The 13,622-nt window shown below is 35.1% G+C and overlaps 1 protein-coding gene across 7 annotated transcripts in view; it reads left to right on the forward strand.

Annotated features, from left to right (window-relative positions):
• Positions 1-13,622, forward strand: part of LOC106169095 (GATOR2 complex protein WDR59) — a 31,822-nt gene that overhangs the window by 8,490 nt on the left and 9,710 nt on the right. For 3 of the 7 annotated variants that reach the window (XM_087010167.1, XM_087010168.1, XM_087010166.1), the window contains exons 7-20: positions 434-553; positions 1,083-1,160; positions 3,469-3,628; positions 4,135-4,217; positions 4,501-4,803; positions 5,019-5,183; positions 5,662-5,757; positions 5,926-6,079; positions 6,356-6,422; positions 6,680-6,836; positions 7,336-7,514; positions 7,954-8,035; positions 8,348-8,460; positions 10,747-10,897. In XM_087010167.1, coding sequence (XP_086866293.1) covers positions 434-553; positions 1,083-1,160; positions 3,469-3,628; positions 4,135-4,217; positions 4,501-4,803; positions 5,019-5,183; positions 5,662-5,757; positions 5,926-6,079; positions 6,356-6,422; positions 6,680-6,836; positions 7,336-7,514; positions 7,954-8,035; positions 8,348-8,460; positions 10,747-10,897 — 1,908 coding nt within the window. Of the gene's footprint in view, positions 1-433; positions 554-1,082; positions 1,161-3,468; positions 3,629-4,134; positions 4,218-4,500; positions 4,804-5,018; positions 5,184-5,661; positions 5,758-5,925; positions 6,080-6,355; positions 6,423-6,679; positions 6,837-7,335; positions 7,515-7,953; positions 8,036-8,347; positions 8,461-10,746; positions 10,898-11,741; positions 11,787-13,574; positions 13,608-13,622 lie in introns of all 7 variants that reach the window. The other 4 variants (XM_087010163.1, XM_087010164.1, XM_087010162.1 and 1 more) reach the window with 3 other exon arrangements.

Genomic DNA, 13,622 nt, shown 5'->3' on the forward strand with positions numbered 1-13,622 from the left:
AACTTTCAAAAAAGAAATACAGGACTAAAATGCAGCCTGAGTTGGAAAAGTAGTCTAATTGGCTTCTTTTTCTGGAAGTTATACATTTTCAAAGTGTGAACTTGAACTCCCATGGGCCTGAAGCCTTATGCTTGTTACACATTTTACTTACATTGGTATTACCTGTTGAGCATAATTAAAATTTGATGTTGAATTTGCAGTTTAACATAATGTACTTTTGCATCAGAATTGACAGTAGCCTATTTTGTGCATAGTTATTTCCTGTTTTTTGTCTGTACATTTGACAGCTTTGCTGCCTTGTTTATTTTCATTATCATTTTTATTACATTTGAATGTTTTTACTTGTTGAATATGAGATATTTGAAAATAATTTTGAGTAATTAATAATTTATTTATGCATTCATCATTATTATTATTATTATTATTTCTCTAGGACTCTAAGGGTTCTCCAGTTCAGTATATAGCAGGACATCTACAGAAGATCCATGGTGTAGACTGGAGTCCCAGCAGTGAGCATCATCTGGCCACTTCTAGCCAGGACAGCACTGTGAAGGTGAGACAACCTGGGGGGGGTTTATAATGTGAATTGTACATATCTGATTTCCACTCATCTGTTTGTATGTAATGTCTCAGTGAAGACCAGATCATGGTTGTGTTGCACTGCACTTTGGGAGGTAGGAGGGTGCTCAGCATGTGGTCAATCCAACTTGATAGTAAACATATTCTAATTGAACTGAAGAACATATATAGCAGCTGTTTTATTTTAATTTCCTTATTTAAATTTTAATTTCCCAATTTTAATGCAATATCGATTTTCCAAAAATCAATCAGTAATTTGGCTGAAATAGAATAACCCCAGGCCCCAGTTTCACATATTAGTCATTTCCAGTGGCTAACATCTCTGTTATCAACGTTACATAGTCACATGCACACATCTTATCCTATCAGGAAGAGTGTTACAGCACTCTCATGGACATCCTAGTCAACTAAGCCAGGGCACTGACTAAAGTATTTTTGTGTGAAACTATGGTCTTAAGAATTTGTTTCATTACTGTGACATAAACAGTGTTTTGTCCTTCCAGTTCTGGGATGTAAGGAACCCCAAGAAGACTGAGGCTGTCATGGCATCTGGAGCTCCTGTGTGGAGGGCCAGATATGCTGTGAGTTCATTTTTTTTTTTATTTATTTATTCACTCATACATCCATTCATTAATATTATATATTTTTCATTCTTATATATTTGTTCTTTCAACATTGATTCTCAACATTAGAGTCACACATGTTATGGTAATTAGATACAGTGAAAAACCTGTTTGTATCCTAGATCTTTTCAATTTGTGAAAATTGTGAATCTTACAAATATTCTTTTTTTATCAGGCATGAGATTTTTCCGTCTTTTGGCGGAATTCCGACTTTTTCCTTCAAAAATGTCATTTTTTATATCATTGCAAATCCGTTGAGAAAATTTCAGGGGGGGGGGGGGGGGTAAGGGTACCCTTCCCTTCCCCGGCGAGACCCTTCACTCATCGGCACTCGCATGTTTTCAATTTTGACCTTGCCGAAAAACGTTACCAACCGTACATATATATCGATTCTGGGACGCACTGTTATCAAGGGGGAAACTTTTGCGACATCTATACGACATTTATACAGTCATTGAATGCAATTACCGTAAAACGGCCTGTATCCTGTTCATATAGCGCTGCGCGGTTTTTTCCATGTGGTATCGTGTGTCGCTTTTGCGTTTTGGAAAATGAAGCTACTAGATCGGTTGTGTGTATGTCGTATGAAGACATTGAACTTGCATTTGAAAATTTTCATGTTTTGAGTTGCAGGGTTCTGCCCAGAGCGCGACATTGCGACATTGTCGCCCAAAAATTGAAAATGTCGCCAAAAAATTCCTAGAGATGCGCCCTCGGGCGCACTCCTAAAAGGGGACCTCGTTTCCATGGATGCTGTTGTAATAAACATACCCAGTACGCTTATTAATTTTTCAAAATTCTTCCACCCGGTATGTTTATTAAATACCTATCGTACCGGTGGGAAATTATACAAGTCAATTAAGTTTTTTATTTTCTCAAATTGAAGTATAATGAGAAGAAATACCGGTGCAGCTACGTACTGTTCACTGGAAAGTAGGTCAAGTGAAAGTCGCTCTCTGAACACAACAATACATTGCGTCATCTGATTTCAGTTCCTATAAATAGACGTGCTTTCCCTTCAACAGTGACAACTACTCATGTATATGGATCAAATGATGTCACGTGGCAAGGTGAAAGGATCATATTTATAGCTAACGAGGTCATTTCAAGTGCAGCAAAGAAGTTGTGTACGTTTTCAAAAGTCAATTATTTCATGCCGATTTATGATTTACACGATGTTAAATCACACTTCTATGTAAGATAAACCCTTAGATCTAGGAGTTTACAGGCATGCAAAATGAACCTTAATTATATCTTAGAACAAATTTACTTTGAATAACGTCTCCTAACAGCATATGGCTACCGGGGGCGGCTTAGGTGCGATATATCTGGGTTTTCCGACCCTGACGTTTATGAAATTTAACCTCGTTTCCATGGATGCTGTTGTAAATTTGTATGAAATTTTCATGTATTTTTACACATTTTTTTACACATTTTTGCCTGATAGAAAGTTCATTTTGTGGGTCTTAAATGCAAGGAAAGTGCACTAATCATAATGCAAAAGTAAAAAAAAATTTCCATAGATAGATTGTATTATTTATTCTATTTAAATAATGTTCTTGTGTAAATTTGTATGAAATTTCATGTATTTTTACACATTTTTGCCTGATAAAAAGTTCTTTTGGGGGATCTTAAATGCAAGGAAATTGCACCATTCATAATGCAAAAGTCAAAAAATTTTCCAAGGCTTAAGGGGGGCGCACCCCCCTTAACAACCCCCCCACGCACACTACGTGTGCGTTAAGATTTTTCTTCGAAAAATCTTTCAGACTTTTTTATCAAAACCAAATCTCATGCCTGTTTTATAAGCGGCTTTAGGCCGTCTTCTGGGTCTTCCAGAAGACTTATATTTTCAAGTTTACATTGACGGGTATCTAATTTTTTTCTGTCGAAAGACAGTCAAAAATGGAGAATGGATCAATAAAGATAATTTGGAAGACTGTCAGGAATTATCTCTGGATCTGCCCCCGAAAAGTCATAACTCCATGGGGATTCATGCTTAATTGATATCAATTTATGCGGCTGTCATGCCTACCGTATCTGCTAGGGGGTAATTAACTTTCGTGCACGCTCAGCCTCCGGTAGTTAATTACCCCATAACCGCATGACAGACATAAAAGGCATGACAAACATTTAAGCCACTTAAGTTCATAGCAATTCAGAAAGAATTCCCTAGGAGATAGATTGATCCAAAGTTAGTACGACAGTCTCTGGTAACAGTCTCTAAGTCATATGTATAGGTTTATATTAATATTATATATTCCAGCCATTTGGTACTGGCATGGTGACAGTAGTGGTGCCCCAGCTGAGGAGAGGAGAGAACAGCCTTCTGCTGTGGAATATCCGTGACCTGAAACAACCTGTCCACACCTTTGTGGGCCATACGGACGTAGTGCTGGAGTTCCAGTGGAGGAAACACACTGAAGGTGGCAGCACTTGTGCAATTATATATTTGTTCAGATGTTTTACATAAGTTTGGGGGGAGGGGGGGTGCCTGCAATTTTATGAGAGCAAGCACTCAAATGTAGAACAGATGGGAATTTCCAACATATAAACTTTTCAATTCTGATTTAACTGTATCTTGCAAGATGTTTAAAGGCATGCAAAGCTTGCTGAACTTTCATATTCAATTTTGCTGAAAATTTCAGTTATTTTCCTAAATCACCATGTTATACCATGTCATACCATAAACCAATGAAAAATTTTGCTGCTTTGCTGTATTTAAAGGTCTAACCCCTCAAAGATTGTGTTTCAATGTTAACAATTGAGTTTTTTAGTGTAATAGGAAGCCTCGCTGTAACAGCCTGGCCAGTGTCACAAGTTTCTGATTTATTGTCATTACCACCAATGAACTCGTTTTATAGTAAAAATGATATCATATTTACATCACTCATAAACATTTTGCATTGATGGTCATTATTGATAATTCCAGACGAGCGAGGTGATTACCAACTTGTAACATGGTCCAGAGATCAAAGTCTTAGAATATGGACAATAGAAAGTCATCTACAGAAGGTATGAAATTAGAGTTGATGATTTATTTGATCTTCAACCATATTTGCAATGTATTAAAATAATTATATTTTATGTTATTACAGAAATAAGTATATAACTAAGTCGGTGCTTTGGCCATGTGTTCTGGTAGAAAGACATGATATTTCATCTCATACATGCCTAAAAGATAAAAGTTTGTTATTACTTGTGAATAAGTAATGGATATATGTTGGTTATTTACATTTTTCCTTTGACATTTAATTTCGATTTTGAAAATAATAAAGGTGAAATAAATTAATTTCAGCTTTGCGGTCACCACACTCAGTCAGATTCCTCTGCTAAAGATTCCGAGAGCATCATCAATGGAACCACAGAAGACAAAGTTGTAGATGGACAAGACGCGCTGGAGATTATGGACAATCATTTTGGCAGTGGCAAAGATGAGGATACAGATGGAGGAACAAAAGTTGACGTGAAAAAAAAGTTTGAGGTTGAACCGGTGAATGAAAGTATATTGGCAGATGCCATCACTCCGCAACAGCCACGAACACTTCAACAGGAGTTTTCATTGGTTAATGTGCATATACCTAACGTAACTGTAGAGGAGGTAGGTAGATTTGAAAACCTACATTATGCCGAGCAAAATCAGTATTGGTTTTAATTCTGGAACTTTTAGGAAGAAAAAATTGCAACATTTGAAGACTACTAATATCCAACCTTGATAGAGGATAGAAAATTTTCACATAATGTTAAAGATAATTCAACTTGGTTAAAAGAGAACACTTCAAATTTAGTTATTTAAAATGGTTAATGTCTTACTAGATGAATGCTGAGAGAAGAATCTGTACTTTCTCTGCTGTGAGTGGTAAACACATGGTGCGACTGCTGATGACATTCCCACTGATGTATCCCAGTAATGTGGCACCTGCCTTTCTGTTTGAAGATCCCACCACTATAGACCAGGACGCACAGAACAAACTGATCAAGGTAGGAGGGGTTTTCTTAACACACCTTATGTCTGATAAAGTAAAAATCTGTAAAACTTTTTACATACTTGTAAGAAAAGAGAATATAAAATACTTGACTTTCTTTATTGGAAAAGATATTAAATTTAAAGTACCATAATTAGAGATGGACAGCACAGCTGAGAAAGAACCAGCATTTCAAACTGATGTTCATTCTTATCTTGCTTAACTTAAAATAGAACTGATTATAGTTCTGCTAACTGTCTACTGTAAGTGCAGTAGCATTAAGATTGTCTCGTATTGTGAAGTTAACATTATTCCATCAAGTGCAGATGATTTTTCAGGATATTTAGGATGTGAACCTGTAGAATTTTATATAACCTCTGTTTGAGGGGCACGGGGGCAGTTGACAGACATCAAAGTGTAGAAGGTCAATGACTCTTATTAGAAGTTGGTATAAGAGACTGTCATAAGTATTAAGTGAGCATTTTACTTTTCAGATCCTGGATCAAACTTCTATACAGCATGTGAAGCATAATAGATCATGTATAGAACCATGCCTAAGACAGCTGATACAAAGTTTAGACAACCTCACTGTAAGTACTAAACTATACTGTAGAGGTAGACTTCACTTCATTATAATGTATTCTTATAAAAAAAGTTCTTTTAGTCAGAATCCACTGGTCACCAATTATTTTATTATTTTTGTGTTAATGTGTGTTAATGTCTGGATGTGTTATAATCTTGCTATATACCTATTTCAGTTTGTTGATCGCACCACCCCAGACACTGACATGCCGTACAATCTGCAGCAGCCTCCACGACCAATGAAGTTTCTTCCCATCTATTCCTACGGCAGCCTGCAGGATGCCAATATTCCTTTCCCAAGAACTTCTGGTGCTAGATTCTGTGGAACTGGTAAGTAATTTACTTACAGTATGCTTTGATTCATGATCAGCCAGTGTTAAAAAATTTCACTTTTGCTTCTCTGATAATGAAAACTGTTAAATATAGATTATAAAAGATTCTCAAGATTTAGAAGAAAAATCATTTGCAAAAATTATTCATTCCATTCCATTCCATTCTCAGTTCATAGGGTTTAGTTTGGTGGACTTTGGTGAACTCTAGTGAATTTGATATTTTGGAGTCGTAAAATTGTTAGAAATGAATTTTTTTATCATGTCTCTATCTCAGATCACCTAGTCTGCTTTGTCCGCCCCTCTCACATGCACCGACAGAGGACCAGTGAAATAACCCCCAGGTGAGTGGGTGGGTGAAGGTAAACCTTTAGTATGAGCACAAAATTTTCATAGAAGTCTTTATTTTCTTCATATTTTATCATTTTTAAGCACAGATAATAATGTATTTTTACATTCTGTCATCACCTCCATATGCTTCTTTACAATTTCTACTACTCTGGTAGAATTTTCTGTCATGTATTTCATGTCAATATTTTACTAAATAAATCCCCGTTTTAGGGTTATAAAAGATATGAAATGAATCTATTTCTTCATTCAGAGCCCTGTCTGCCCTGTCTGCGTACGCCCTGCCCACACAGACAGTGAGGACACCTCAGAGCAACCCATCATTTAACATGATGTTTGGTCTGGCCAGGTCTCCCCCCACAGACAACAGTGTGTCCATCAGTAGTTATTATACCAATAAAGACCACAGGGTAAGTGATGTAGACTGCAGGGTGGGTGATATCGACCACAGGGTGAGTGATATAGACTTTTTGAGTGAGTGAGTGAGTGATATAGACTTCAGGGTGAGTGATATAGACTTTAGAGTGATCGAGTGATGTAGACTGCAGGCCTAAGGTAAGCGATATAGACTACATGGTCATTTATAAAGACTGTAGGGTGAGTAATAAGGACTTTGAGGTAATTATTAATCAACAGGTAGTTGATTGTATTAATAAATTAATAAAACCAATCAATTCAGGATAAAAATATAAATAATTGAATATATTATAAGTTTTAAGATATTGGTCTGTTTGTAAATAAAGACCTGGCTGAAATTAACAATAACCGTTGTGTCTTCATTCTTAAACCAGAGATCTAATATTTGTATTTGTCATTACAGAAGAAGCGTGCCCGCAGCAAGTCCCGCCTCACGGAGCAGGGGGACAGCAAGCGTGACCAGAATTCTAATATTGTTATTTGTCATTACAGAAGAAGCGTGCCCGCAGTAAATCACGCCTCACAGAGCAGGGGGACAGCAAGCGTGACCAGAAGGCCAGGGTACCAGGATCACCTCAGAAGAAACAAAAAGATAAAAGCTCAGAGCCTGTGATGATCTATAACATCTCTTCTCTCTTGCCTATCCACAGACAGCTGGCTGAGAATTATGTGTAAGTGGTTTCTCTTACAAAGGTCCAGGTGACTCATTTGATGTCAGGTAGTAGCACTGAAAGACAAGTTTGTTTTGTGCAGATACATAGAATGAATACCTTTGCTTGAGGACTGCTTCATCCATCATATCTGCTGATTTGATCATCCAGAATCTGGTGGCATGATGTGATAATTACTGGGACCTGTGTACTGCTTTATGGATCAGTACAAAATAATAATTTCTTTCATTATTTTGCTTTTCCCACATTTTTTAGTTTATGAAGCAATAAATATGGTAAATCTGTCAGTTCTTCTGGCAAAGGTCAACAAAACTCCTCCAGGACAGGTGTGACCAAGATCAGAACTCTCTCACTGACTGGCAACAGATATGATTGATGTTAAAGAACAAGCAGTTCTCGATTTAAGTCTCTAACCCTGATGTGTATTGTCATGTTCTAGGTTAGACACAGAAGACATATGTAATATGTGCAATAAAAATGCTGCTGCAGCTGCTGCGGTGGGAAGGAGAGACCTTGTGCAGGTAAATATAATTTCTGATAAATACATTTAGATCCTAAAAAGTGTGGAAGTCCTAAAAAGTGTGGAAGATCTAATTAATTTCAGTCTTTTTGTTTTTTTTAAAAGAAATTGTATTTTTTTATTAACAGACAAGAAATATTTATTCTTGTATTTGTTTGCTTTGGAGAAAGATACTGTTGTTTAAAGATATTTCTATGTCATTTGTAATTATAAACAATTATTTTAGAAAAAGTGTGATTCAGTTACATTTTAAGCACTATTTATTTATTTATTTATTTATTTATTTATTTATTTATTTATTTATTTATTTCAGATGTGGCAGCTGGTCTCCCTGGTCTCTAGTTCCAGTTTGGTTCCCAACCAGAACCCAGATTCTGAGCCCCCCTGGGCAGTCAGTCCATTTGGGGGTCAGCTCATAGACTCTTTGTAAGTGACCAGTGTCTGGCTGGCAGGACTTCTGTCCATGTTCTTAAAGAATTGTATTTTTGTAGATTATTCACAGATGAACAAATTCAAACTGATCTTGCAAACTTCTAACATCTTAGATTTTCAGTGTTGTTATTCTGAAGGAAACGCCTGTTTGATGTGTGAGAGAGAGCAGTGTGTGTATGCGCGCGCACAAGAGAGAGAATATAATGTTTGCATTTGACCAAGTATGTAAAACAAACTAGTTTTATTTTGTATTTCTTCTACACCATTGAAGAACTGTGCTTTTTGTTGTCTTTTTTAAATATCTTGGTAATTATGTTTCAAGGACTTGTTTTTATGTACAGACACAGATGTGTCTGTACATATAGCCATCATCTGCGTCTGTCGTCGTCGCTGTGCACTTTCACCGATAACACGATAAGTGAGGAACCGTTTTATCTTTTGGCTTGAAACCTGCAGAACTGATGAATATTCATAATACACAGGTCGAGTTCGAAAATCAGCATGATTGGGTCATTTTTAGGGAAGTTATGCTGTTTTTTCACTTTTTTCAGCATATATGCAGCACCGATAACACAATAAGTGGAAAACCATTTTACTTTTTGGCTTGAAACTTACAAAACTGATGAATATTCATAATTAGCAGGTCAAGTTTGAAAATCAGCATGATTGGGCCATTTTTAGGGGAGTTACGCCGTTTTTTCACTTTTTTCAGCATATATGCAGCACCGATAACATGATAAGTGGAAAACCATTTTACCTTTTGGCTTGAAACTTGCAGAACTGATGAATATTTATATTACGCAGGTTAAGTTCGAAAATCAGCATGATCGGGTCATTTTTAGAGAAGTAATGCTGTTTTTTTACTTTTTTCAGCATGTATGCAACACCTTTGTGCTATATAATGGTACTGTATGGATGGCAGTCTAGTCTATAAAATTGTCCCTTGGGTGATCACTAATTAAATTAAGGTCTATAAAGTCACTTGCCTACTCATTAATTTTCAATTGGCCATTAAATGAGATTACATAAAACACTCGTTGAGATTTCCCTGTAAAGTCCCGTAGGTTTAGCTCTCTTAACTGTGTCACATTTAATTAGGATTTGGTGATAATTATGCAGATAAATGGTGTTTAATATTGCAAATAAATTTACAACAAAAAATGTGTTATGCCAACATGCTATAGATGAATAACAGTGCCTTATTTTTCTCAAACTTGGTGGGGTTATTCATATCAAGTTAATACAGATAGATTAAAAGTTTGAATAGCAGCTTTATTGGAATTTTTTACATTTTATTAAAAAACATTTTTTAAATTATTTTTCAAACACCAGCATCTTCAAAATGTGATTTTTAACTCCCATCCACCAGAAGTGCTGTGCATTTTCTTTGTTTCCACATGAGCAATTGTATTGGTTTTTTATGTCTTTAAACATTATGTAATATTATTTTATACACTGTTATCATTTTTCACATATTGTGATTTCCATTATGTGTATTTGAACTCTTGTGGTCTTGAAACTGTAATCTTATTGCAGGGGTTGAATGAGACTGTCTTCTGGGCCTTCTGGGAGATGGTCAGATTTTAATGTTTACATTGATGGGTATCTATTTTTTCTGTTGGAATACCATCAAAAATGGAGGATGGATCAACAAAGATAATTTGGAATACTGTCAGAAAATATCTCTCCTGTTCACTCCTGTTATTGACCATGTTATCTGTTGTTCACGATTAAAATTCAGTGTTGATTGACAGTATTATTTATTATTGCATCAAAATTGACAAAATGACCTATTTTTTACATATTTATTCAAATATTGAGACTTTCATCATGTGAATTTGAACTTTCATGGTCCTGAAACTGTAATCTTATTGAAGGGGTGGATTGAGACCATCTTCTGGATCTTCCGGAAGACAGTCAGGTTATTAAGTTTATATTGACTGGTATCTATTTTTTTCTGTTGGAAGACCATCAAAATGGAGGATTGATCAAAAAAGATACTTTCGAATACTGTCAGAAAATATCTCTGGGTTCGCTCCTGTTATTGACATGTCACCTGTTGTGCATGATTAAAATTCAGTGTTGACTGACAGTGCTATTATAAGCATTATTTATCATTGCATCAAAATTGAGAAAATTACCTTTTTTGCATCTTTATTTTCTGTTTTTTGTCTGTACATTTGACAGCTTTGCTGCCTTGTTTAGGTTAAGTCTACTGAATATTTTTTAATGGATTTTAGACTTAAACGTATTATTATTATTATTATCTCCTGTCTCCAGGATAGACCACTACAGCTCGCTGTGTGATGTGCAGACCCTGGCCATGTTGTGCTGTGCATTTGGCCCCAAGGAGGACGCTCAGCAAGTTGTCAATCTAGCCTCAGCACTGAATAGAATACAGAGGTCCACCTCAGACATCTCTTGTGCCAATGTAAGTGAAGAAATATTGTTTTATCTTCTGTTTATGGTACAGCAATAATATTTGTTACAATATAAGTACAGTATTACAAAATCGTTATATTTGAGCCTTGTTTCTCAGTTCTCTTATTAAAAATTCTTGTTTGTATTTAAAATTGAATTTTTAAAAGTCATCACTATACTTTTTAGATTATGATTATATACAATGTTGTTCGCTGTATATAGATATATTTCACTAAATATTTAATTTTAGTTTAGTTTAACAAGTTATTCATAAAAACATTTATTTATAAAAAGAATAGACTGATTTATAAGACCTAAAAAGATATACCTTATATGGTATCAAATATCTTTAACTTGCTTTTTGACACACCCACAGTGAATATATTTATATACCAAACTGCCATTAGTGTTTTATGTGATCATATATTTTATGAAAAATCCATTATTGGGTTACGTATGTTTGGGCCGCTTGTGTTTGAAGTCATATTTCCCATTAAACCTACACTCTCTCTCAACCCAGTGATAAAGGACTTCCTTAACCCATCTCAATAAAATTTTTCCTGGGTAAATTACTTTCATTACTTTTGAGAAACTGTTGGTTCTAATCAGATCATGCATATTTTGACAATAGATATTAAGAATGAATTGTTTCTAAAGATACTTGTTTTTTACCTATAAATCAGTTTATCCCTATTTAGAAACAATTTATTCTTTAAGCATCAATACACAAGATTTCTTTTATTTTTTTTTCTTTTTTGAGGGGGGTGGGGGAGAGGGATAACTCAAAGATAGTTGCATGTTTCTCTTGCAATTATGCAGAGTAATGATACTTCAGGTTTAAAACTTTATTAAAGGTTGATGATGTTATTGAAGTGGTTGATGAAGAAGATATAATGTTTGTAAGCATTTCAGAATTTTATATGCACTTTGCTTTCATAAAATCTCAGTTAGTTTGTGCACAGTACTATGATATTGTTCTTCCAAATTTCTTGTTAATGCAGATTCTTTGCTAACACGTTTTTATGATTTTTTACAGTGGTCTTCACAAATTGTCATTTAAATAATATATAAATCACAAGATGTGAAAGACACATGCACTGCTAAAAAGTGAATTGTTTTCAAAGGAACCAAATATTTTATGTGGGAGACATGATGTTTTGGCTCTTAATCATATATCTCACTTAAAGGGATAATAACTCTTCGCATGAGATCTATATTTCACAAATAAAACATTTTGAATAACTCATACAAATATAATATATTCTGTTTTACCACAAAAAGGGCAGTTATAGCTATTATTCTGATATATGAGCTTGTCTTCAGACCACGTGACCTCCATTGATGTCTATACTCTGTTATAATCTCTTAAGAGATTTTAACAAAAAAACCAAACTTTACAGAAAAAAAAAAAACAGGGACTAACTTCGAATGTAAAAATGGATTCAATAACCATTGGTAAGTATGGGAAAATTGTTGTTTACTCCAGGAAAATTCATTTTTTGGCCAAAACGAAGAGTTATTATCCCTTAAATGTCTCTTGAGAAATAATTTACTTTTGCCACCTTTAAACAAGAAAATGAATAACCTGTTTTACCAAAAAGGTTTTCAAAAAAATAACGTGGCTATATATTTGCGTTGATATGTTAGTATTTCCTGCTAAATCGGTGTAAAAATCAATCACAATCTGATTGCATGGGAAATTTTCTTCATCTTTTGGCCTAATCCACCTTTGAAAAAATAAAGATCTAAGTAGGATTGTTATTTCAAAGATAAGGATAAAATGATAATCATTTGTGATTTACTCAAACCTGTGAAAAACTTGCTTTGCTTCCTTGGCCACTATTGCTTGCACTGGTTTCCCTACTGGACAAATCATTTTATACTTTTTTGGCACCTTTCCTTCAAAAATTTGATAGAAATGAAATATTTTGAAATTTGTCCAAAATGAAAATTTTGCTCTAAAGAGTAAGCTGAGAGTGACATGTATATGATCTCACAGTTTAGAAGATACCTTAACTTCTCCTGTCTCAATGCTATACCCCATGCTTGTTAGTGGTGCCCACTTTTGGCCAGAAAGTCATTTACACAAGTCACCATTTAGACTGCTACATATTTGATTCTGCTTGTTGGAATGTTTATTGTATTAGATCCTGTTGTGATGGGACAAGCAAGTGAACAAGCAATCAACTCTGACAAATTGCAATCAGTTACCCACAATCAAGGTTAGCTTGCTGGTCAGCAGGTGCTTTAGAATTATACTTTGGTTATTAAGGCTTCGTTCACATGCAATGTCTATTTTCTAAATTCTATTTTCTATTCGCGGTATGTCTTATGATCATGGTCTGTGACCTGAATATCCCGCGGCGTAATTACTGGCAGCGCGAGCCAGTTACTATAAGTTACTATAAGTAACTGGCTCGTGCTGCCAGTAATTACGCGGCGGGATATTCAGGGCACAGACCGTGATCATAAGATAGCGCGAATAGAAAATAGAATTTAGAAAATAGACATTGCATGTGAATGAAGCCTTAAACTTGATAGTGCTGACATCAACAGGCTGCATTTTAGAGTCCAAATGGTGACATGGATCATTACAAGTCAAATATCAGCCATAAATGATGTGAAAATGAAACAGTTAGATTTAGGGTTGTTTGAAAACTGATTGTCTTAATGATTTTATTGGATAGCTGGCACGGAGGCCCAGGAAGTCCTACTCCAAGGTGAATTCATTTATG

This window comes from Lingula anatina, chromosome 4, assembly GCF_051362555.1.
Source record: "Lingula anatina isolate TDL-2025a chromosome 4, LinAna3.0, whole genome shotgun sequence".
Taxonomy (NCBI): Eukaryota; Metazoa; Brachiopoda; class Lingulata; order Lingulida; family Lingulidae; genus Lingula; species Lingula anatina.